Source organism: Gobius niger (genome assembly GCF_951799975.1).
Source record: "Gobius niger genome assembly, chromosome: 3".
NCBI lineage: Eukaryota > Metazoa > Chordata > Actinopteri > Gobiiformes > Gobiidae > Gobius > Gobius niger.
Genome location: NC_136854.1, coordinates 19836772 through 19863835, shown reverse-complemented (window position 1 = coordinate 19863835; position 27064 = coordinate 19836772). Strand labels below are relative to the sequence as shown.

General features: G+C 43.0%; 1 protein-coding gene across 1 annotated transcript; it reads left to right on the top strand.

The window, feature by feature from the left end:
* Positions 1-972: 972 nt before the first annotated feature.
* Positions 973-25556, top strand: mxd4 (MAX dimerization protein 4). Its single transcript, XM_079552733.1, has 6 exons — positions 973-1179; positions 1754-1853; positions 5920-5949; positions 19051-19165; positions 20903-21065; positions 22994-25556. The coding sequence occupies exons 1-6, from the start codon at positions 1113-1115 to the stop codon at positions 23152-23154; spliced, it is 636 nt and encodes a 211-aa protein (XP_079408859.1). The 5' UTR covers positions 973-1112; the 3' UTR covers positions 23155-25556.
* The last annotated feature ends 1508 nt before the right edge of the window (positions 25557-27064 follow it).

The following is a 27064-nucleotide window of genomic DNA, read 5'->3' as shown; positions in this document are numbered from 1 at the left end:
ACATTCATTTAATGGTGCACAGTCTCCAGGTAAGTGGGAGTAACAACAAATCTTGACATCGCCTGGTGAAGAGTGGCACTAGTTATACCAAGAAATTACTAAAAAAACAACAACATCCACATATTCGTGGCTCCAGAAACTGCCCTTTGGAAGTATGGGTTCTCTTCAAACAGGTCTTACAACAATTCACGTCTGATGCACTTGTGATTTCTTCAGCGTGCACTTCCCAGAAGCCGCAGCGTTCACATCTGGCAGCTGAGAACTGAAACATGTCACACTCCGACTTTGCAGGTGAGGTTCTTCCTACTGACATCAATAAAAGTTGTACACTTTAATCATCTATCTCTTGTCCTGTTTGAATAAATTCAACTTGCTTGTTGACTTCTGACTGGTCAATATCTGGTATAAGTGCCATGCAATTAGAAATAATGCAATGTCTTATTTTGTTAAAAGCTACAGGTAAAACATCAAAGTCATGGAGAAGTATATATAGCCAGCATAGCTAAATTGTGCATTTGTGCATGGCTCTAATCTTTGTGCTCTGGTCAGAGAGAGGTGCCTTTTTTTCCCTTTGCCCTTTATTCTTTATAGGCTATAATGAGCCACGTAGGTTGACTATAGTTTCCTCCACGGCCAAAATCCCAAAGTCTACTTGGTGCTTATCAAATTTGTTCAACCAAAACAACAAACCCAAGTTCAACTATGATGCACGCCCAGGATTTCTTGGGACCAATGAATGGAGCGGTTCTGCGTGTCACACCAATATGCACAGCCGGGGGATGGGACATATGACTGTTGCTAGGGTATGTCCCAGATGACTCGCAGACTTTGCAGCCAATAACATCGGCGCACACACCACTAGTCACTCCTGATTGGCTGAAGCGCATGTGGACAACCCGCCCTCGAGCTTTACACATTGGACAGACGTGCGGTCACTCACGTCCCATAGTTTTAGTTAGGTGCTGTTGATACTGTAGTTTGGAGTCGACAAGACTCAGAACAGAATAGCCACGCACGGGCACCGCTCTGAAACTGTTTTTATTCCCATTCCATTATTTTATTACTTGTATATTTGTGTAAATAGACGATTTCTATTTTTATATCGAGGCAACATGATGGAATTTAATTCTCTTTTAATTCTGCTGGAGGCTGCAGAGTACTTGGAAAGAAGAGACAGAGGTATTTCATGCCAAATTGATCAGCCAAAGGGATAACTTGCTGTCAATTTGTAATCGGATCGAGTGGTTTAGACAAACAGTATTATCAGCAATAAAGTTTACCTTAGTGCCTTGGTGCAGGTATGATGTCACTTAAAAGACAATGAGACATAGAACATGCGATGGGGGCAAACAGCATCGAGCACTGCAAACAAGGGAAATATGCTTTATTTTCAACATTTATAATGTGTCATGTTTTATCGAGCATGTATTGCATTGTGTTTAGTGTAGAACATGCGTTATGTGTGGTCTGATTGTCGCATTGTTAGTCATTTAGTCCTGAAAGTGGGTTTTTACGTGACATTGAACCAATAAGCTCCCTTCGCTCATATTAATCAGGCTTACCAAAGAGACGTGCTTGTATGAGGCTCTATCATAACTTGTCATGGAATGAAAGAGATCATTTCTAAAACTGAATGTCGAAGAAGCAAAACGAGCTTGTTGGTTCCACGTTATTTTATACAGGTTTGAAAGGCTTTGCGCCTCTTCCGCCGGTGGACTAAACTAACCCCGATTTCTATTTTCTCCCCCAACAGAGGCAGAACACGGCTATGCATCTGTATTACCCTTCAGTAACGACTTTTCCCGAAAGAAAACGAAACCGTCGCCCATTAACAGAAAAGCTCAGAACAATAGGTAAATATAACTTTGTCAGTTTGTTTCAAAGCGAGCATGTGATCCGCTCCACGGTGGGATGGGAAGGGGATGTGTTTTCGTGCACTCATATGCCTTCTCTGTCACCGCTAATGCAAGCGCTCTGCCTGGGCTTGGCTCTCTGTTTTGGTCTCTCCAATAAACACTGCCACGCGTACACTGTCAACTCTACTGCCTCCACTCCCACTCCGGTTCTCACGCACACCTCCTCTTTGCAGACCCTACAGCGGACATGCACGCAGCCACTCGGCGCACGCAGCCTCCTGCCAGTCTCTCACCGATACTCTCACACCTTTGCAAAGCCCCAAATAGACCTCCTCTCATGTGGTTGACACGCTTTTGCTTGTGGGAGAATGAATAAAGTCTCTAAAGGCACAGAAGTCTCAAATTTAAGCCACACGCCCATATGTTTCTTACAAGGGGTCATAGCAACAACAACAACAACAAAAAAGCCATGACGCTACAATGTAACTTTTGCTTTCCCCGTTATTATGCACCATGCAAAGGGGAGGAAGGAGGGAATATCATTGTCCCAGTTCTGCTATGAAACAATCATTGTATTCCTATGTTGCACTTTCAAACAATAGATCTCGCTTTGCTAAGTAGATTATTTGTCAGTGGCTGTTTGCTGTATTACTTTAACTCAGGATGATGCAAAGTGCAATGTTTGCCCAATACAAATTTGCGAACTCAAGTGGGCTGGTGTTGCTGTTGTGCCTGTTGCTGAGAATTACATCTGCACTTCATTGCCGACTAATGGCAAAAAAGTAATGCTGACTGGCTGCAAATGTGTTAGCCACGAACTTCTCATTATATGATACAATGTAGTTTCAGTTTCACTTCTGTTGCATCTGACTCAGTAGTTTAATGTTTAATCAAAGGCCCTTTAAGCTTATGTGTTCACGTCCAAATTTCAATATTGTCTCCAGAGCTTGTTTCAGAAATGACTCAAACGACATTAAACACAAAACATTGATCTTTTGGGGCATTGCACAACCCATCTGGCACGAGCAACTCTATGACATAACTGGACCCCTGCGTGAGAGTTTTGATATAAATCCAGGCCACTGTGGTAAATAATCACAAATATCACCTCGCGATGAACCTTGCAGACTTTTGCAAAAAAGCGTTCGCGTCACGGAGCAACACCCCAACTCCACCCCCTGTTTCTTTCTGAGGAAAGTTTAGTGTTACCCCATTTAGCCCGAGCCCTGCCACTACATGAACGGCAGCTTTGGGCTTTTGTTTCGCTGCAGTAATTACAGGCTCAGAAATGTGTCATATGAAAGAGCCAGTGTAATTGTATGTGTTTGTCTTGTCACAAAACAGAGGTAGGAGAATTCCTAGTGTAGCTGGTTGCTGGGGGAGGGGGGTTGGCCGGTGCAAAGGAGGGCTGTGGCAGGTGGGTGTGGTGCCTCGACCATGACAAATAACAGCTTCAACTTGCATCCATTTGACAAACTTTGTTTTTGTTCACCTTATTTTGGCATGTTTCCAACTACGCTAATCCCAAAACTGCTTTTAATGCGCAGCTACCTCAGTCCAACTTTAGTCTCTGGAATAAACAGGATGCTGGGGGGCACCGAAGTAAAACATGTTTGATCTTGTGTTTGTATTTTTAGCTAGCTGGTGTTGTAAGGACAATTCCCTAACCCAGCCTAAATATGTATAACATGTTTACCCATGGCACAGATGTACTGGTTCTGAAAAAGAGACTATTTTTGAGCAGATGAAACTTCCTTGTCTGCAGTTCTTGTTGGACCCCAGGAAGAAAAGCGACATTTTGGCTGTGCTTTCACTAAAACATTAACATTATTTTTCATTTTTCTGCTTACATAACAACAATCACCCGCGTTACCATTTCATGTTAACTCTGTTACGATAATACCCAAATCATTTGCGTGAGACTCTGTGCTCTCTTACATAACATTCATAGGTGTGTGCCAGCCGGCTGACTCTACAGGTTTATTGGTGATCCCTTTCCATGAAATAGGCAGCGATATTTCCAGGTTATGACCAATGATTTCCGTGTGACATTTCCATATTGTACCCAGAAATGACTGACACTCTTTGTTCACATTTGACTTTGCTGACATTCACAGTTTAGTGTAAAAAGCTAAGTGACATTTTGATATTGTCTCGTTTTATATGTGCAATGAAAGTTTAAATAACGGCATCTAATGAAGCTTTAAGACCAGATAAATAATACTGCGCAAAGAATAAGGATAAAAAGAAAATGACCGAGAACCAAAACTACTACTACTACTACTACTACTACCCAAACCTGTTTGATCAGTGATGACTTGAAATATGCCTCAGTAGAATGAACGTGTGTCTCACTCCAAGAAAGATGAAAGGAACAGTTTCTAGCGTACTGTATGCGCTGCTGTCTTGTTTTTGTTGGACTTGGATGTGAATAATCCAGTTATCTACCAATGCCTACCACAAGACTTTCTTAAAAATAGGCCCGCATTTGCTGTCTATGTGGGGAAAGTGTTTGTGAAAAAGTGAAACGAGATGTTACATTGATAAACTGCACAACATTAATCAAACATCACTGGACTTTTCTGCACAAAATGGCCTACACAACATACTTTAGGTTATAGACAACTTCCAACATAAAGTGATCTGATCAGTAAGCAACTTGCACATTGAAAATATGCAACAACACAAAACAGTGGCCCATGTCAATGCATTTCTTTAGATCCCCCAGTCGTAGCTTCTGTCCAGGCCTTAATTAGTTGTTGTTAACGAAAGCGGCGCTGCCGAGTGCAGCTTCCCCAGATGTATGGTCAAGTGTCACGCACAGCTGTGGGAACCTCTGCTCAAGCCAACACAAGGACCCTCAAAACAGCGGAAAATGTGAAAAGACTTGTTGTCCGCCGGGCTCTTTGTTGTTGCTGTTTTTTGTTTTTATTGCCTTGGTGGTATCCATGACGGTCCCATGAACAGAGAGCCTGTTTCAGATGGACTGCGGTGCCCTCGCTGCTCCCATCATAATAGGGCTGTCCTCGGAATAGCCCACACGCTGAGGAATTCTGTAGCGTCTCGGGCCTCCAGACGTCTGAGTGTGTTTTTCTCTGTGTTCACTGCGCGGGCCTGCGTGCACGCACCGCTGCCGCTGCTCTCAGGCTGTTTGTGTGTCTGATGGGAGCAGCCGGCGGAGGTGGGGGTGTAAGTCTAGGCTACTGGGGGCGCTTTGGCCCCGCGCTCCAGCCTCACTCAGTCACTTTCAGGGCATTTACTAGTTTGGCCGGCTAGACCTCATTCAACTGCCGGGTATAAAAGGGGACTGCTGCCGTTCCCATTGATAACGGCTTTCTTTGGACCAGTTTACTCATTCATTTCAAATTGACAATTAGTTGAAATACCAATTCAGTTCAATTAGCTTGTAAATTCTACCTCATGTCAAGCACATTAGTAGTAGAAGTTGTCCTTTTAACTATATACACTCAAGCCTTTTTTTTTTATGTCTCTGTAAGTAGGAATGTACAACTCTGCCTTTTCAAACCTTGACATGGAATTTTAACAAAATGCAGAAAAGGGAAATAAGGTGGATAATGCTCAAAAGCCTCGCGTATTTAAAGCAAACTGGGACACGCTGCTCAAGTTGTGGATGGACACAGTTGTCTAATTGTTGCCTATTAGGAAACCATTACTTTACCAAGCTTAACACATAGAAAGACAGTTGTCACACAAAGGCCAAAGAGCTTACAAAAAGAGCCAATTTTTTTCCTCACTTATTATAATTTAAAGTGTCTATTTGAGGATGCACGCTCAAGAACATTAAAGTGCATGCTCTAATTCCACAGCGAACACAAGCCGCCTGCAAGCAACCAATGAATATAAAGCAGATAAGGCCTGTCTTGCAGCATTATAGTCTCCCCCCCCCTCCGCCTCTTTGATCTTTTTTTTGACACTTTTCTTTTACGTTCAAGCGTCAACCTCGGCTCTAGAATTCAATACACACTCCTGCACGCCATGTAAATCGACGTGGCTATATATTTTTTTTTTTGTAAATGACATTTGTTCTTCTTCTCTTTTGCAGATCGTCGCACAACGAGCTGGAAAAACACAGGTAAGGCGACGTCTGATCCTCTCTGATCTCCCCCATCTTTCATATTTTGTCTTATTAGCATGCATCTCGTGGCCAGCCTCCGTGCATTCCTCACATAGCGCAGGGGAGGCTGGCTGCAGGTGAGCATCGCATATCTTGGCTCGCAGTGAAAAGAGTTGCAGATCACATCAGAGGTCATCTTCAAAGGAGTTAATTCTCTTGTCTGAAAATAAGCTGGTTTCAAAAGCGCAGCGTCGACGTCTTTGAGTTACAGAGGAGACTGGTCTTCTTGTACTTCAGCCTGTTTCTACAACTCGGCAAATATTTACTACTCCACTTCTATTTATATTTTGTTTAAGTCATATATTTTAAACACACTTTCCTTCTGCTTGGCCACAGACACACAAAACTCACCAAGCATGCATTTAACTTTCATGATGAAAATTCAGAAATCAATTTAGCACCCTTGCATTTTCCACAGAAAGTCATCACAAGCTACACTTGTGGTTTGACCAACCACAGACGACTCAGGAAACAGCTGATGTGACTTTGGCCGGAGTTAACAGTTGTGTTTACGTGACTCTCTGACAGTCAGTTCAGGGGAGGCCTGGTACATTGCTAGAGTCACATGGTTGGGAGTGAGTAATGTGTGAGTAGTAGTAGTGTGTGCATAGAGGAACTTGTAGAGACATATTCCTCTTCTCTGACCTGACTGGGGCGGGCTGCAGGTGTCGACACACGGGGTTACTTCATGTCCGATGACGGGCGCGGTTGGTTTGTGACGTCCAGCTGAGGTGACATGTGAGGCCGCGTGAAGTTCCATTATGTCTTAATTCACTTCCTCTGTCATTATTAGTAGTGTGTCGGAAAAGTTTTTCTCTCCCAAAAATCTGTCCTGCTCTCAGTGATGCAGGAGTGTAACATTCATTCATTATTTAGTAACAGAAAACATGTAATATGCAATAACGGTTGAGTATTGCAATAAGAGATCACGTGGGGGTATTGAGTACTTGTGGATGTGAAAATGAGCGTCTTCATTATAACTTAATAAAGATTAATATTACACTAAATCGTGTGCTGCATTAGATTGCGCTGTCCAAAAGTTGCTTCTGAAATGTCCCATGATTCTTTTCATTTTAATGGCTGCTTTTGGTGAAAAATGCCGCTCTCTTATAATGACGGTTCGTGCAGTGAAGGGTTATTTTCCTCTGCTAACCATTGCATCCTGATTAAATCCCTGTCTGGACCTGTGGTTGGAAATTATACGGTCATTACACCGACATCCAGGTGTTGTGCCCGAAACGTTGACATCAGGCTTTAGAATGTCACCTCACCACGTATTATCCTGTGTCATACCAAAACAGATTACCATCATTTCAAAGTATCTGAAATCTGCATTTAGAATAAGGAACGAAATATTAAAATACCCCTAAAAAACATGACCTGCTTTAAACTTTTCCCTTCAAACGATTGCCTCCAGCTCTAAAGCCAGTGACTTCACTCCCTTTATTGTGAAATATCTTTAAATATTGCAGCATTCAATCTCAGCAATCAAGTCAATGGGTAATATTACATATCTGATGTTGTTATTAAACAGACATTAAAGGAAATTACACTACAACTTCCACTGAACTTGGTTTGATGACGGCACAAGCACAAGTTTGACTATATGTCAACAGGCCACTTCTCAAGTGTGGGGCTTATTCTGCTGGTTGGATAATCGTCTTGAAATCCAAAACTAAAACGGCATGCATTAACAAATGTTGCATAATGTAAAAAGTCATTGTGATTATGAATAAAAACACTATTTGATTTGAACTTGTTAACCTCATATCCAAGAACACAAATACGCCATGTTAATATATATAATACATAAAGTAAAAACAAAATTGAAACCAATAAAACAAATTCCAGAATCTACATTTCGAAGACTTCTCTTTGTTGGTCCAAAAAATGTAGCTGAGAATGAGCAACTTCCCAAAGCATACTATAAATGTATATGGATTGATGTTGAGTATAGTTGCCTCTCCTTGCTTCACGTCATTTCATTTTTGGTTCACCAGTCAGATGTCCTGTTAAACCAGTAGCTGAATGACCAGTTCCTAAGCTGTCTTCATAGCTAATCTCCAGTCCAATGGGTGGTATCGGTTCAGGGGCCTGACGGTGCTCACGCCTCAGTCGCCGCGACGCTGCAGGCCTGACTCACTGTCTGTGTTGATCATGTGCCGTGTTTTTACGACCGCCCTGACACATCCTTGTACTGTACGTTTCACGAGGTAGACCAGGTGGCTCGCCTGCAACGCCTGCCTACCAGTTCCACAAAAGTTTTAGTGCGTCGTCAACATTTTCTGTCATAAAAATGACATGTCAAGGATATATCGACAAGGACATCATTAGACTATAAGCTTTTTTTGCATTGGTAAACGATACATTTTTGGGCTCGATATTTATCGTCTGTTCATTTATTAGCATTTACCCCCATTCTTTCTTTGTAAAAATTCAATTAACTGAAGCAAATAGAGTTACATTATATTTCATGGTTATTGCAGCTTGTGTGGTATTTTAGGATATGATGATGCACTTTTAGAACAAAGGTTTACTGTCCGTTTTATGCCTGAGAGTTGACAGTGTCTAGTATCGTTAGAATCAATAACATCATTTATCGCGATACTTTCCTGCCTCAATATATCGAACTTCAAATTTGTTATCGTGACAAGCCGAGTTTTAATTGATGATAGCAATCAAGAAGATATCGTACAATGAGTTGGCATTTTCCCTTTATTATCATGATTATGTTTTATTACAGATTGAATCTAATTATATTGGCAATGGAAGCTGATCTGTAAAATTGTGAAGCCTCTTTCTTAATTTCGAAGTTTCTGCTGTCACATACGAAACCCCGTGCCGCAATTGTTCGCAAAACCCAGGCCTACTTCATAAACCCCACCTTTTGACTTTAATATCTCGCCCTCTTAAATACTGAATGCTGTCGGCACGTTCTATTTTTCATCCGGCCTGCTTTGTGCCATTGGCAGGCAGCTCATTTGGGATCGCTTGCATGCTGGTTGTCTCTCATAAAAGTGACGGCTGGAGGCTTGGCTGCGGTGAGCGGGCATATATTTGTGTCCCGTTATCAGGGAGAGATGTCTGGGTGGGTGCCAGCCCCGGCCCGATGTGCCCTGTCCTGATGCAACCCCCCCCTTATCAGCTCCAACCTGTGTGCACCATGACAGCTCTGCGTAGGCCCCGTACACTGCTACCTTCTCTCACTGGCACATCCCGCTGCAAAGTGTCACACACAGCGTCCATTCAACAGGGTGGTGTGATCGCTCCTTTCTGGCGTCGGTCTCATTTGTGCCAATGCACCACGCGTTTCCTTTTTGAGCAAGGTCTCGGAGATGATGAAACCACAGACACTCTGCCTTTCCCACTGATCACCTGTTAACAGGAAATCTGAGTTGTGAGCTTCTGCTATGTGAACACACTTGCCTAAATTGAAGCAAGAAAGGATTTACGCAGCTATTTTTGTCCACGTAGACACCGCACAGACGTCAGGTGATATCGGTTTCGTTTATGAAATCATACACAGGCGTTCTCCCAATTTTCACGCAACAAATCGGTGTCAAAGGCCAGATGATTTACTTTTGGAAAATATACCATATGTGTCTTTTGTAAATTTGTTGTAAATGGGACAGGAGTCAAATAAAAGTATTTTTATACGAGTGCTTAAGACTTTTAAGACAAAATAGTCTGTCTTTTGAAGGGTTAAAAGTCCCCCTCAGAAAAGGTACAAAGGACAGTATTGCACAACAAAGTTTTTCCACTTAATTATTATTTAGTTGATCAAAGTTTGTTCTGCTTCCACCACATTCTAAACACTTGACGTCGAGTTTACGGTCCAACAAAGTTCCACTGCGGCCCATGCGAATCTGTGACTGTCCACGTGCCTCTCGGACACAGGAGCTGCTCTGAGTTTGTCACGCTCGGATCTTCCCTCTAATTAAATTTACTCTCCTGGTGCCCTGTACTCCCAGCTGTGATGGATGACTTATTTGGGCTTGGAGAAGCTCTTTCCCCTCAGCTTGTCTTTGTGTGTGTGGCATGTGTGTGTATTAAGGCTAGTCTGGGCCCTTGCTCCTTGTTTTGAGTTATGGCAGTGTGTCAGTGGGAGGGAACACCACGCAGAGCCCCCGTTACTTCACCCTTTTGTCTATTCCCCCACAGGCCACATCTGTTTTTTTTTTCCTTTTACAATGTATTTTTTTCCCCCTCTGCTCTTGCTGATCTTCGTTCTGCCCCTAAAAAGTTCCTGAGTCAGCAGAAACTTGAGGATAGCAAGAACAGCACTGAGGGCCTTTATCAACATCGGACTTCTGGCCTAGTTTCTTTTTGTTTGAACTCGCTGCGTTTTTCTCGACACATTTGGAAATTAATTATAAATCACATAAACAGCGTGACTCCAACTTGTGTGTGAGACTTTCACCTGCTGACATGTGTGCACCCGGCTTTTGTACTTCCTCAAATGTCACAGTCGGTTGCATTCCTTCGGTGTGCTGACCCAAAGCCATTAGGGCTGCACGGGCAAGGCTTATCACCTCCAGTAATGAACGGCGAACTGTACGTCAAACCATCCGTGTAGGAAGTATACGTCAAACAGCGTGCAGCAATTCTTTTCATGTCCACATATTTCAGTGAGATTAGACATGCAAGGAATGCACCGATCTGATACTGGCATCCGATATCGGAGCCGATACTGTAGGAAATATATTGTGTATCGGCTACAAATAGCTAATACTGAACCGATGCCTGTTTTGTCTCTCTCCTTTAAAAACACAGCTTTCACCAACTACAATATAGACTTAAATCGCCGACTTAGTTTAAACCTCTGTATTTTTGAACGCCATGCAAAATGCCGAGGCTAGCAACAGTATGCTAATGCTAGCGTCACACAGAAATTATGCTGATGAATCACCTAATAAAATAAAATAGCCAGATAAGACTTGATATCACTCTGTTTTCACTCACAGCAGCCACTTTTAAGGAAGTCTCTTTGTATCGGTTAATATCGGCAGATACTCAAACCCCGAGTATCGTATCTTAAGCAAAAAAGCTGGATCGGTGCATCTCTATTCATAATTACATACTTATATCCAGCATGTATCGCCTACTGAACTAAAATAATGTAAGTCCATGAGACAAAAAAGTTAAAATTGTACATTCTGACATAGTAATATTAATGATACCTGTAGTTCGCATTTCCGAATCAGATTGAACGGATGGAAACATTGTCAGATTTGCCTGTTTGTCCACAATGAGATGAACAGGGGGTCGCACGTGGAATTCGTGCCGCCCCGGGTCATTGGCTCCTCAGCTGCGTGCGGTCAAAGCGATTGATTTCCTCACAGTTCTATATACCTGATTGACTGTATGTTTGCTTGTGGCCTGAGGATGATATTGTACACAGTTTCTATGTTGTATGAGGTTAGTGGGACTGACGGTGGCTCAATTTAGTCCTGTAACTAGATTTTTGTCTGGGTCACAGGGTAAAAAATGCATGCCTCTCTCTATAACCTTATGTTTTTTGTTGTTTCCTCTGCCATATCAAATGTGTTACAATCTTTGCGTGATCCCCGTGGGTTTTGAGGCAGTGACTGTATGTGCACTTTTCAGCGTTATTTGAGTGTGTGCGAAATGCGACTGTTGCACAGACCTTAATTATTCCTGCTGCGAACACGCCTGCACCCTCTCAGGTAACACGTCGTTTATCTGTGTCAGTGAACTTGGCCTTGAACATCTGAAACTCATAAAAGAGCGGTGCAGCACGCCCTCAGACAAGGTGCGCGCTAAGCTTTAGGGGTTTTTAATGTCAAGAACAAATTATTCCTATTAGCAGAACTCAGAAGAATAGAAGGGGCGTAAATTGGGATGCTTTAAAGTTCGATCCGAGCCATTTGGTGCCAGAGAAAGGCCCGAGAATTCTTGACACGTCCGCCTCCGGTGACAAAGCTGAAATTTAGGTCAGCGGAGTACGCACACATACGCTGGAATGCAGAGTTAAGTAAGAGGCAGTTTGTGTGGTGGTGGGGGGTGGGGGGGTGGGGGGGGGGGGCGCTCGCGGGAGTGGGGTCATCTAACTTGCAAGCCGAGGATTGCTAGAATGCAGCCGTAGCGTTCATCCCAGCCATGACTGCGTATTGTATTTTGCAGAGCTTCCGAAACTTGGCAAGTCGTCGCTGTATTTGGAAGCAACTTTGACAGTGATTTGTCGATCCAGAATGGTCTCACATGCCACCAGGTTACAGCGAGTGACTCACTGACAGGGATTCATTTAAGAAAAAAACAAAAACAAAGCTCCTCCGTGTGTGTTTATCAAACTTCCAGGACTTGTCTCGGCTAGTCCTTCCAATATTGCTACAACAGATGTCCTCGGATCACACACGGGCAGCCAATGATCGCGCTGCTCCGTCATTTGCTTGACTCAGAAGTGTCACTCGCCTTTTTTGTGTGTTTTTCACCTCTCTATATTATGTTTGACATCGGTCTGTGTTTCTCCCAATGTGCAAAGCTTTGGATTTATCTACACCGCGAGGGAGTAAACGAAAGAGAATCAAATAAATCTAATAATTAGGCAAGGGATTCCCACACCCCTTTTTTGTGGGGATTCCAGCTTGCTTTGTGGCCGTGGCACTGATGAGCGAACAACACAGTGCTCAATAAGCCATTTCCTGTCGTTTAATCAGCGCAGACTGAAGAAAGGAATTGTATTGTTGTTTCTGTTTTTTTCATATGAGAAGATAGAGGTACAGCATTGACAATCTAGAAATGAAATGGTCATAACGTTATGATATTGGATCAGGGGTGGTGAAATATATCTATACACAAAATTTGTTCTGTTAAAGTGGAGTATTCACATTAGAAAATACAGTGGGAGGAAAAAGTTTCTGCATAATTTGGTCATAAAATATGGCCTGATCTTTTTTAAATCACAAGAATGAGTAAACAGTGTCTGCTTAAACTAGTACCACCCAAATAATCACATGTTGTCATTTTGTTATTGGCCATAACATGTAAACATTCACAGGACAGTGAGGAATAAGTGAGTACACCCTTAGCTTCAATAGCTGGTTGGCCCTTTCATAAAGATCAGAGTAAAAATAAAATGTACAAACCATCTTAAATAGGTGTTGTGAATCATGAAGATCATGCCCGAACACACCACCAGGACAACAACGCGACAGGAAGAAACCTTCTTCCTTGAATAAGTCATTGGCATTGACAGTACATCTGCACACTGCCATCTTCTAACCCTGTGCTTCAAATACCATCCTAATGCTTATTTTGGAGCCTTTATAGAAATGTTATTGAAAGTATATTTTTTCTCTCCCAAGTATTGGAGTGAGAGTAGTAGGTTCCCAAAAACTCTACATAAAGATGCAAGTTGGCCATTTTATACTCACTACTACCTCCTCAGGTCATATGTGTAACTGCACCTTCTATATTAAGCTCGTGCATGACGGCAATTCGGACCCGAAGTAACAACTTTTTGAGTGACAGTGCATGATTTTAGAGGCAGTTGTGGTGAATAAGTCTGGGCTCATTCTACACATTAGGACATGGGGGAGGAAAATACATATTTTTTGACATTTTTAAACTCTGTTTAGTCCCTTTAAGTACAGTACATAAGTACATTTACCTCAGATTCTCATATGTGTAATAAAGTATGTTCCTATATCTCCTTATGACTGCATTCAAACTACAGTATTCAAGGCTATCCCAGTGCTGAATAAGGACTACTGTAGGACTGTGAAATCTGTGTTTATATAGTCATGAGTCATGGATCTTGCACTTATTAATAGCACTGTTAATTACAATGGCACAGTGTACTTCTTTAGAGTACTTTTTGAATGTGCTCGCCTTACTGAAGGAACTGTTCTTGTCTGCGCTGGCCTGTTGTCCCCTGCACACAGCGGGAGGGTGTGGCTTCTCTGGTGACAGAAAAACAAACCACTGACATTTCATATCGGGGCGATAAAAGCATCTCGTGTCTCTGTGTTCGTCTGGCTCCAAGTTTGCGGTGTGGCAGCGAGGCAAACCACTAGCGCTCATAGTTCAAAGTAGGGCTGAAACAACTAATCGATTAATCTAGCTGCCAACTATTTTAGCGATTGATTAACAGTTTTCTGGGAAACAAAGACTCAAAAAGAGCAAAAATGTCATGACAATTTTGTATTTTTGTTAAAAAAACGACTTGTCCCCGATAAAGTCCCAGTCAGTGCCAGTGTAGCCTCTATTTGTTAAAGCTCAGTGGCTAAACGCTGGAGGTTCTTAGCTTTCACATGAGGAATGCCCTCATGAGTCTTACTGGTCTTAGCCCGTGATATGGAGTGCGTTTTTTTAATAAGGAAGTAAAAATAAAAAAAATTAGGAAAATCAAAATCTTAACCACGACCAAGTCAATTACAGTTATTAGGACGCACATTTCAGTCATCTTAGTTAGCACCCATTATGTGAAGCCGCTTTATGAGTAGTGTAAATCTTTGTCAAATGGAGGACCTCAGTGTTAATCGCAGTGTCATTTACGATGGATAATGCATTTGCTGATATTGTCACAACAATAATTTGGCGACACACTGTGCAGCCCTTCTCACATGTCCAGAACGTCTGTTCTCTGTCACAAGCGGCACATCAGATCTCTGTTCAATGTAAACACTTGCCGGGCAGGTCTCCGAGGTGACCGACAGACTGATGAAGGGTCAGTCAAAGACCCACTATTATGTGTGTGTTGTGTTTGCTAACAGTCCCGCGGCTATAGGGTCCCTGTGCACCTCCAGGCCTCCTCCAGTCGTACGAGATTCGCATTAGCCCAGAAAGCTGCAGGCCAGATGTGGGACCACTCCCCTGGCAACCCGGATTCCAGCACCTCACCACAGAGATCTGCACTCACGCCATGCAACCCCCACTTTCACTTGACATTACACTCACACCGCTCAGACAAGAAGTAAACAACACTCAAGCACATGTACAAGACGGGAAATGTTGTGGTAAATCATTGAATTATACTCACAAACTCAGATTTATGTACACACAAAGGAGAAGAGAAAAGGGGACAATTCATGTGTGTCCTTATTCTTATACAATATGCAAAAATGCTGCATTTAAATTGAACTGGATCAAATGACCCAGTGTGCCCTTGTTCATGCAAAATAAATGGGCCACACAATCTGTTGGCCACATCCACATATTATCTTTGAAATGACAATGCCTTTGAAACTGGCAAATACTATTATGAGTAAGTATAACGTGTACAAAACTATACAAACGACCTGTTTATGAAGTGTGATTTCACAACCAACAATGTCCTGTCGACTGCGCAGTAAACTAAGAAGCATTGTGCAAGGTAACTAGCAGCAAATAATACTCCAAAGTGAATTGATTGTGGGTTTATACTGCAGTTTCCACGGTCAGGAGTTAAGACAAATCACTTCTCTGCAGGTAAAAAATGGCTCACCGCTGCAGCCCTTGCAATTGAAGGAAACATAGTAGCAGTGTTTTGTTTTTTTGGGTGACCTTTGACATTGATTCGGTGCGTTTGGCCCGTTGCCAGCGTGGCCACTCGGTCCTGTGCGCTCTGTGGAGGAATGCACTGCAGCTCGCTCATTAAACAGTGCACTGCCTGAATAAGCCTCGAAGGACTGTTGTTTTGACCAGTCACCGACGTCAGAGGGAAACAGACCTTTTTCTCAAATATCATTAGGGTTAGGGTTATTTTCTCCAGTTACACATACCCAAATCTCAAAGCTTGTACTGACTGGAAAGACAACAGTGGGATACCTCATTTGAAAGCCAAGATCCTCTAGTTTGTGAGGCGTAAGATCTGTGTGCCATCCCGTTTATTGGTCCTGAAAATGGTTGTGAACTATGAGAAAAGCCTGGCCTGCACTCGCTAACCTTGAAGCAGCTAGTCAGCAGTTTAAATAGCCTGTTCCAGTTTCAGCAGAGTGCAGCTTTCAGAGGAAAACTTTTTTTTTCTTTTTCTCTTTTCCTCCTTCCCCCCCTCCAGTGTCTTTGCTTTGTTTTGGCACCGAGCCCTGCATCTGATGACAGCGGGAGGTTGGGGAGGGCGAGGGCCAGAGATCAGACACAAATCATCCCGTGGTACTACGCACGTGAGAACAGTCAGATGGGCTTGACCAAAGTAACTGCAGCAGCTTAGCAGAAGGCTCATTGTTTTTCACATCTTTGAAACCCACGTTTGACAAACCCCGATGGCTCACGGTCACTTTATGTAACAAACAATAGCCGACAACAAGCAAAACAAGACATCACTAGCTTAAGAAACTCCCAAGCTCTTTGTAGTTGAAAATGTATTCTTTAAAAAAAACACATCAAACTAGAGGACCAGTCGACATCAAAATGTGATGCTGTTATCATGTTGTGCACTGAATAGGATTTTCATTGTTACCTCTCCAAAATGAATTCAAAATTGTGTATGCAAGAAAACAAGAATGGAAGATGGTGTTTCTTTGCCCAAACAAAGTACTAAGAACATGGAATCAAAGCACCTCTCACACTGCAGCTTTATTCATAAGTGACATCAAAGATAATCTTGTTCCGAACCCAAAACAACAGAAAAAAGGTGCTGAGATTTGAGAGCATGCAGACTCTCTCCTTCTTGCACACACAGCATCACGTTCATGCAGTGATACAATTTACACGGCTCTTTGAAGGACTCTGATAAACATTGCGTGACCGGGCCTTGGCTCAGCAATAACAAACTTGAGGGAGGGTCCTGCGCTGCTCACTGAAGGAGAATAGTGTGTGTCCACAAAGCACGTGCTGCTGGGACAGCCTGTCGGGCACCCAGTGCCAGCTTTACCCAAAATGAAGGGCGGCATGTAGCTCTTACAGACCCATTATTAGCAAATAAAGCACTTTTGTACCACATGTAGTAGTGCATATCAAAATACACTTTCTACAGTTGAGACTGCGTAAATAATGTAATAGCTGTAACAGATATGCTGGGAATTGTGCTGTTACACTGAGGTTGCATGAAGTGTCAAGTTATAGATTTTCACTGATTGCACCTTGGTGTCGAGAATTGTATTAAAATGTATTAAGATCAAGGACATCCAAGTCCATTACTTTTACACAACATACTGAAGCTAACTAGCCCAGCTGCCTCACTGTCACAGCATCTGTTTGAAAAGCATATTATGAAGATGAGTCACATAACAGGTTTGGATAAAAGCATCTTCTATAGGTTTGTATGTGCAGTATATTGACCTCAAAGGCCTTTTGTGTGCTGGGTTTGCCTATGGCAGAGTATACAGCTTCATGCTTTTGATTTGTGGTGCAGTGAAAACAAGTGTCAGTACTGGGTACGTGGAAGCGGCTCTGCTCTCATGTGGTCGGTGTGAGAGCCAGGTTAAATATGTGGCCAGCAGCACACAGGTGGGGCTGTCATGAGTGAGACGGTGAGATGCCTGTTTTTTCAGCTCACGACTGAGTATTTGGGAAACGCCTTGTTTTTTTTTTTCATTACAAGAGTGAAGGGAGTGGAATGGGGTACAAGATGGTTGCCCATTGGCTCAAGTTACCCTGGGATGATGTGTATGGAGCGCTGCCTGGTGCAGCTGAGCACACTGCACTCAAAGAAGCCTTTTTTCAAGCTCAGAGAAAGTCATCCAGAGCTCGGACCCCACTCCCTTCCCAAAAAACACTCTCCCGACCCTCCCCCGCTGCAGACCCCCAGCTCCTTCCTGTGCTCTGCTTCCCCTGGCCACTGTCCAAGTGCTTCACGTGGCTGTGGCCGGCAGGTTGAAGGTGCCCCCGCCCCTGTCCTCACTGGACACTTGTTTTCCAGCGGGACTGGGGTGTGTTGCTGTTGGCAGGGTGGAGCAAAGCACTGGAGGGGTGCAGTGGACAGGACGGGGGAGCAGACTGCCCCCTGGGACTGTAGCGAATAAAAGAGCCAGAGCACTTTCACACGGCCTTTTGGGCAACGCCTGTGTGCACCTGTAGAGAGGTAAACACTGAGCACTGGGTCTAATCCTGGGTCCATAGTGCACAAATGGCCCCAAATGATGTTTCGAATACAAGTTTACATGGAATTACCTGAAAAAAATCCTTGTCAAAATCAGACAGTGGTGGCAGAGCTAACTCAGACCAGCTGCAGGGACTACATAGCCATTATTAATGTCATGTGTGTGTATTGTAAATGAAAACCACAGCTGCAAAGTTACAACACAATTATGAAATATCACATTGAAGGCCATTGAAAATACTTTTATGCACTTTTATAGTTGTAAACATTACTATCAAGGAATGTGATATTCAGGCTGAGAGAGAGATGGTGTCTTCATTCTGGTTTCCCAAAGGCTCCTCTTAATGAAGCAGACAGGAGTAGATGACTGAGAGGGCCTTTATGAGGACAAACAGGCAACACCCTTCCTGCGACCTATCCATATGGTCTCCATAGGCTCAGCCTGCTTACCCTGTGTTTATTGCTGAGGTTTACTGTGGCAGCAAAGATGGATCAAGAGCCTGCATTGTCTGAGCCGGAGTGTTTGTCTGGGACACATTTTCATTCTGTGGTTGAAAGCGTTAATCTACATTTGAGGCAGGCAACAAAATCCGGACCTCCACCATAGGCCCTCTGGGCCCTAAGAGAACTGTGAGAAATATTATTACACACATCACATATCAGATAACTGTTAAAATACGAAAAGAAAAAATGCTAAAATAGGATTTCCTTGGGCTCGCCGCCACAAACCTACTGTTAGGACATATAAGATATATCTAGACTTTGGGCTAGACTTTTGTCCTTTTGATTAGGACAAAAGAAAGGGGCCACCACCAAACAAACTTGCCTACCCCTGATTTAGATTGCCATCTTTGAAAGCTGACATTTGATGTGAATGCAACTCTGAACACGCCACATTTTTTATGATCCAAGTCCTAAAAATAAAAAAAACCTTACTGCATTACAGTTACATAATTCCTCACATTACCCACGATAGTTGCTGCATGTGTAGGAACCACTTCATGTGATCAGGTGTGTAGGTGTCTCCTGGTCGATGTACGCTGATTCACCATTGTGTGTGTGTGGGTGTGTGTTTGCAGACGTGCCAAACTACGACTGTACTTGGAACAGCTGAAGAAGCTGGTGCCCGTGGGTCCCGACAGCGCGCGACACACCACACTGAGCCTCCTCAAAAGGGCCAAGATGCACATCAAGGTACTGCCAAGATGCCTTTTATATTAGGTGATACCAAAAGTAAAACAGAAGAGACTTTAACAATGATATAAAGGTAGCTGTCTAATGTTTCTCATAATTTCACTTTAATCATTGCTATAATTAAGGGATTTTGCACTGTTCCCTTTACGATACTAGATTCCCTTCAAATACTGTATATAATGTAATGTTTTGCTGTAAGACATGCCCAAAGTGGTGAAATAATGTTTGCTTTGTAATCTGATTTAAATCTAATGCACTCCACGAGAGAAAATGCATCATACAACCACTGGACAATACTTAATACGTGCTGTTTTGAAACAAGCGGTTAAAGATGTACTGGCACAGCTCAAATGTGGTCGATGGAAATTTCAAAGGCAACCTGTTTTAACCCTTCACTTCCTGTTTATCTCACATATTTGGTTTGAAGACGTGCGTTACTTCTCGCTCATGCGTTTCTTTCCTTTTCACGTCACGTTGCTTTGATACACCACCGAGAACTTTCACATTCAAAATATGCTCGTTTTAATCCGAACACACAATGAGTCAAGTGACATTTTAGATTGTGGGCAGGGGTCAATATTACTGTTGTTTATTGTTGCTGAAAGACATATTCAAAAAGAATGTCTATGTCGTTGTTTTTTTCACATTGTGCAAACCAGAGAAGATATTAAACTTCATGTCAGTTTCATATGGACACACCCATTACAGAGAAATTACCACAGATCAGAAAACATCAGCAATTTGACTGTCTAAAGCAGCGGTCAGCAAACTGTGGTACTTGGGCTTCTTCAGGTTCATCTGCAATTCAGACTTTATCCCTTTTGGTCGGGACAATTTCCTTTTTGCTTTAGCAATGCATTTAAGTTGTGATTTTCTTCTAGTGTGGACATGCCGTAGGCCGGTTTGTGGTTTCCATCCCTGTCCTACAGTAGCGCTCACAAACACATTCATCCTGGCGCTTAGTGTACAGGTTTTTAGTGATAGGGGAACGAGGAGAACAGGCAAACAACACAGAAAGGCACCATACTCCCCGGGGTATCGAACCCAGAACCTTTTTGCCCCCCCCTCCAAAAAAACGAAAATTGTAAAAAGGTTTTTTTGCTTTTTTCACAATCCTTTTGGACACACTTTGGATACGGAAAAGGCTAGTTTTATTTTATTATGATTATCCATTAATTAAAAGAAAATTTAGAACAAGTGCAATCATGAAACGTGCACACAGTTAACAACAACAACAGTTATATTGGAGGAGTAACCTGTAAAGGAAATTTACTAATTTTCACTGCGATGTTACGCGGCTGCCCGGAGTTTGAAAGATTGAAATGTCTAGTTTCCAACACAAAAGGCCACAAGTCACACTTTCTGTTCCAAAGGTAATGTCCGAAAATCTGCAATGTTGTAGATGGCAGGAGCATGGGTTCTGAAAAAGTAAAGCGCAATTCGGCACCCCCACCAGCAGATGGCGCCCTAGGCGGCAGCTCTAGTCGCCTATACCCAGGCGATCACCATTGCTTCACTGTGCCGCCCAATTCTCAATTTCAATTTTGTTCTATTTTAATCCTGATTCTAGGATTGGGTTGGGAATCACTGCTTCAGAACGCGGATGATGCTCCGTATAAAACGCAACCCATTCTCTTCGTCTGACTGGAGAAGACGTAACTCATATTTACAGAATATAGTTGTTCAAAAGAAAGACTGTGGTAAAGAAAGTGCTTGTTTTGTCTTTACGTGGTGCAGAAGCTGGAGGAGCAGGACAGGAAGGCTTTGAACATGAAGGAGCAGCTGCAGAGAGAGCATCGCTACCTCAAACGGCGCCTGGAGCAGCTGTCGGTGTCCGGCTCTGTGGAGCGCACCCGCACCGACAGCATGGGCTCCACCATCTCCACCGACTCCGAGCAAGGTACGCCAGAGGGAGGGGAGGGGGGGTAGTCAGGATGTAACCTTGAGCTTCAGGGAAATTTGTCACAAGGTGGTTCACTGGGAGACATACGAAAATACCTCTCCAAATCCAAAAGGTCTCTCTGTACTGTCACGAGTTTTTAGCCGGTCCTGTAGCGTTAACACTTTCAGAGAGATGCGAACTGATAAACCAAGAATCACATAGAGCTCAAAAACATTTTCCACAACAAGGCACAGATTCAGCAATCCCGTGTCTTTGCAAATCTTTCGGTTTTGCGTCATCGCTTCACAAAACAAAACGTGTCATTCTTGCTCTTAATATTGTACCATACAGCATATTTTGTGCTTGAGCAAAACAAAGAGCGAAGGGTACAGTAAAAGTTTTCTGAGATGACTGAATTGAAACCTTCATTTTGTCATTCGCGTTTGCAAACGTGCTCTACTTTGGCATTTGGTTTAAACAGGGGCCTTGATGTGGTCACAGTGGAGAATGACGATGGTTAATGTAAATTCAATGTACATCCCCTTATGCAAATGATCAACAGCCCGAGCTATAGCGCGGACCGGATTTGGATATTCCTGTGTGCGTTAGCAAATGCTCCGCCGACCCTCTTCACTTTCTACAGATAAACTACGGACCTCTGCGCACTCGGGGAAAAGTTCGCCGCTGATGATTAGCCCCTGCCCTATTTGTAGGTGATGCCCGAGGTCAAGGGTTAACACCATAGATTAGAGATAACAGATCAGGCTCATGCGGCTTTTGGCGTCCCCTCGGGTTCTTTTTTTCTTTTTGCGAGTGGTTGTGTTGATTTTAGTTCAACGGCTTAATTTGATCCGCAGATAGTTCAAGTATATTTATGCGTAAATCTGCTTTACCGTAGTGAGTCAGGTTGAGAGCTGTTCACACGCAGTTGTTTGTCAATGGAGCAGGATTAGCAGTTGGAGCGCAAAGATCTACAGGCTCCCCCAGCGATAATGGCTGCTAAAATCCCAGTTTAATCCAGAGCCAGTGCTTAGAGCTGAGAAATGTAGCAATTATGTCAGTGTAGGTTAGTAAACGTTGGTCTTGCATGTGGTTCTGCTGTGTAAACACATTATTTCACCATGTTTTACAGTATTACAGTTTGTGTTAACCCCCAGCACAACTTTACCCAAATCTAAAAGCTTTTCGACTGGAGAGCAACAGCCAAAAGGCCGGAGTAATGCCTCATTTGAAAGCGAAGACCTACAAAACTGATCGGGAATTTTTGTCACATTTTCGTGTTTTATTTTTTATTCATGCAGTCCTTATATTTGAAGAGTTTAGTGGGGCTAGGCTAGTTCTAGGCTAGCGCGTGCCTATGGTAACTAGTAGCCTGCATTAAAAACCTCTTCGGGGAATCGGGTAGTCCTCCAAACGTTGCCAAATCTGATTTGTAGAAAGCTCCTTTGTGAATTCCACGTGTAGTAATGCCGCAGGTAAACAAACTACTGTAGATCCGGTAACTGAGCAGATCACTCCACTTACTGCCAGGAAGCTGATGCTGCTCAAATATAAGTTTTTTTAAATGCAAAATGGTTATATTTCAAAAAATATTCAGTCAACACAGACATTTATATCAGTAGTCTGGTGCTACAAATGATTTGCCTCAGGTGCACTGTGCTTGGGTCAGACTGCTTTTAATGTCGGCTACTAGTTACCATAGACATGCGCTAGCCTAGCACCACTAAACTCTTCAAATATCTCTTAAATATCCCTTAAAGAGGTGTTAACAGACTTATTATTCACAATATATTATGACTGGGTGAAACTTTTTTTTTTTTCTTTTATCTTTAGAAACTGATATACCGAACAGTGCAATGGCATTATAAAGCATTCAGTCTGACTTGCTTAAACCCGTGTTTAAAACGTTGTTCCTCGACTGATCACTGCGTGCCTTTCTGTTGCAGACGTGGACATCGAGGGCATGGAGTTGACGCCGGTGGAGGCGGACAGCGTGGACAGTGTGAGCGACGGCGAGGAGGACCACTACAGCCTCCAGAGCAGCTCCAGCAGCGACGCCAGCTACACAGCCCCACATTCCCACAGACTGCAGCCGCACCACTGTTAGAGCACCCCACCTACAAGTCGCCCCCCCACCCCGCCCCCTCCACGCACACCCCCTTTGCGCCCATTCCCACCGCTAGTCTGTCAGGACCGGCCCAAAACACACAGCGGTACTTTTTCCTGGAAGCACACAAGGCTGCCCCCCCCATGCCACTTCCCCCTGACTACTGCCTTCCTTTCCTTAACCACTCACCCTACCTCACCCCGATGTATCCTGCCTCAACCTGCACCTCGTGACACGCCCTGCCCTCCCGATGCCCTCCCGAAACCCCGACAGTCAAGCGAGAGGAGATTGTTTTTTTTGTTTTTGTTTCGAGAAGGGGACTGCTGTGGTGCGGTGACAGCTTTGACTTGTTAATCTATGTAAAGTAAGGCATGTGCGGGACATCGGCTTCGAGCAGTGACATGAAATCTTGCTTTGCACTTAGGCCAGTGCACAAAATGATCATTGTTGCACTTTGCTCTTCGGCGCAACTATCGGACCTTGAAAGTGTCTTCCTGAATGAAGCTGGAAACGTGCCGGTGCTGTCAGAGAAATCACATTGTAAATAGATGTACAGTTACTGTCCAAATTGTCACGTCTCCCTCTGGTTGGTCTGTCTAACCACTAATCCACACTACTGACCACTACACTATAACGCCCTATGGTGTGGATGGACTACTGTGTCAACTAAAACAGAGTTGCTTCACTGCTAAACTCTTTTACCTAAAGATGGATCAAAATCTTGTGTTTTTGTCCTTCTCAGTAGCAAATTGATGTAGCAATAACCACAGGAAACTTTGGCTTCCTGGGAGTGATTCTAGTGGGCCATGAGGTGTTATGGGAGATGTGTTTTTTTTTTCCTTATTGATATCGTTATCATCCCTGAGTGATCATTTCTCTACAGCGCTGCCACTTTTTCAGTGTGTAAGTGTCCAGATTATCAAGTCAAAGCTGTGGGAAAACATGAAAATGAGAAAAGAGAAAAAAAAAAACAAGCCAGCTCTAATGATTTCCTCTCTTTTAGCTTGCTTAATCCAAACTAATCGTTTTCAGTAGTTCTATGCTGTAACAAAACTAATCGGACTCCACCTGCGCTAACTGCTATTCCTGGAGCTTCTGGGCACTGCTGACCAATATAGAGCTTTTTAATGCACAATAGTCACTATTGACGGAGGAGGCGCTCTGTCGCTCTCTGACCAGTTATGAATTGTTAGGGCTCTTTCTCTGAAAGTCTTTAGAGCTTGGCGTTCCAATACTTGGAAAAAGGGGCCAGTCCTGCATGAGAGGTCTGCACAAAACTAAAAAAAATCTACAAAAGACTCAAAAGACTAGAAAAAGAGTTGCTTACAAAAGCTACTTGTCACTTAAAGTGATTTTAGCCAGTGTAGTCTATATTTCTTGTATTAAATTTTGTATTATATTTTCCTAAATGTTCTCTTGTAATGAAAAGGCAAAAAAGAGTGAGTATATCGATGTATATCTATCTATATAAATCTATATATAAGAGTCAGACAGACGGACAGGAGGCCAGGCTTGTTGAAGGGAGAGCGGGGGTCCCTCTCCTGCTGTCGTTCTGTGCCTTGGTGAGCCTTCGTCCTCCTCCAACCTCATCCTCTTCTTCACCCGTTGCCCCCCCGATCTCAGGTCGTCGCCCCGGTTACACACTCCTCCAACCTTTACCCTATTCTTACTGTCCTACTCTGACTGGGCTACACACGTCCATTTCTCCCCCAAACCATGCCAAAAGACTTGAATAAAGACTTGGACAAACGAAATAACTACGGCCCTATAATGTTTGTAAGTCATTCCTTTAGTTCATATTCAGCCGGGAAACTCAACATATGTGAAAATTACTTAATATGCATGTTATACGATGCTATTTTGAGCATATTTAGAGTCAGCTCAATGTCAACGTCACATTTTTGGTCAGACCAGTTGTCATTTTTACCTTTTCCCAGCTGAATATTGAAGTAAAGGGATGACACACTGACCTCTACTGACTGTATTCGTCCACGCCCCGCTCTCGCTTAAAAAAAAAAAAAAAAAAACACACACTGGTGAACTCCCATGGCAGCTTCCAGTCGCCCCCCACCCAACCTCCAACCGTCAACACCAACACGGGGGGTTCAAAACTTTTTTCTTGAGGCTTGAAGCTCTCGACTGCGTTATTTCCTGTCATCTTTTTTTTTTTTTTTGGTGTGTGCAAAAACCACATGACTTTGATTTGTGTTTTGGAGTCCACCGGGAGAAAAAGGAGCGATTAAAGACTCTATACAATCCAATGGCAGCTCAAGGTGTCGTCGCCCGCGCTCTCCGGTGGTCCGTCCCCCAAATAGTGTTACACCCCGAAGACACAGCAATATTTACCATCATGTGCTTTCTAACGGAGGGAAAGGGGTGGGAATTTTTTTTTTTTTCTTTTTTTTTTTGACAAGACAAGCTGGTTTTGCTTTTTGACTCTGTGGTGCATTTTGGTGACCAACTTTTACTGTTATTTTGATGATTATTTTTTTTTTTTACCTCCTATCTGCACTCTCTCCGTACACTGCAGGAGGGCAAAAAATATATATTTGGGTTTTGAAAAAATGAAAAAGCTGTTTTGTCATGCGAGTTTACATTCATGTCCAGGATTTGTACATGACTGTTGTAGCAAAAAAAAAAAGAAAATGTCCTTTTAAAGCAGCATTATGCAACTTTTTACGTGGAAAAAAAAAAGTTGACATTTGTGCGCATTTGACTTCGTAGTGACCCAGCGGTTGTATGAGTGGTCAGCATGAGGCCTTTACTTTCAATAACGGTTGTCTCTAGGACGCCACAGGACCAGTTGTTTTGTAGGTTTTCTGGTGAAAGGATCCGTCAGCAGTGAAAACCTTCCCAACAATTGATCCTGGAGCGTCCTAGAGACCACCGTGATGGAAAGTAAAGGCGCCACACTGACCGCTCATACAGCCACTGGGTCACTACGATGTCAAATACGCTCAAATATTAACTTCTTTTTTTTTTTCAAATAAAAAGTTGCATAATGCACCTTTAAGTTTTATAGAACAATTTGAATGGCATGATGATTCTCTTGCACAGAACCTCCCAAAAGAGAGAAAAGTCAAAGACGGACAGAATGAATTGTTGAGGGCCAGAGATGAGATTATACTTTTTCAGTGGCATCATTGAAAAATATACATAGCACACTTTAAAGAATGACTGGTTTGTTTATGTGATCTGGTTGCGGTAACGAGGGGTTTCAAACGCTTGAGGGATAGATGTTATGGAAATTCTTTTGATGATGTGCCTTGGTAAAAGTTATTTTCTTAAGAAAAAAGATATAAATGCAGAGATTGTACCGATTTTTATGACTGTTAGCTCTTTCAGTGGCCGCTGGCGCCCTTTTATCACAAACATTTATGTCAAGATAAATCTTCACGGGGCTTTTCCAACGGGAGTCCCTCTGAGATCAAAGCAAGGACAGAAGAGGCGCACTCACAAGCGCTGTTAAGTGAAGTGTGCACTTAGAAGATGGTTTTTGCTTTCATGTTGCATATAGAGATTTACTCCGGAGTGTGTTTTTGAAGAGCACAAAAGCACATTGGGAATATTTATGGGACGTTGTCAGTCCAGTTCGTAACACATTCATAGAATAGCCATGCTGTATGACAACAAATAGGATTTACTCGTTTTGTTGGCGTGCCAGGAATCTCCAAGATGTCATAAGTTTGTACAGTGTTCATGGGGGTATCATTAGACGTTAACATATTATTGTTTGTTTCATCTTTATTATATTCTTTAACGCGCAAGAATATATGAAAAGGCAGATAAAACCTATAAATCATGAACAATTCTTTTTCCATTTAATCCTCAACCCAACCCACAGATGCAAACTTATGACACTGTAATTCCAGCCCATAATCAGGAAAAGCAAGGTTTTTTATTATGATTG

Bases quoted from the DNA above. Each gene is read 5' to 3' on its own strand.
- mxd4 (XM_079552733.1), top strand. From the start codon at position 1,113: ATGATGGAATTTAATTCTCTTTTAATTCTGCTGGAGGCTGCAGAGTAC. The intron at 1,180-1,753 runs GTATTTCATGCC...CTCCCCCAACAG, and splicing joins CTTGGAAAGAAGAGACAGAG to AGGCAGAACACGGCTATGCA. The intron at 21,066-22,993 runs GTACGCCAGAGG...TTTCTGTTGCAG, and splicing joins CTCCACCGACTCCGAGCAAG to ACGTGGACATCGAGGGCATG.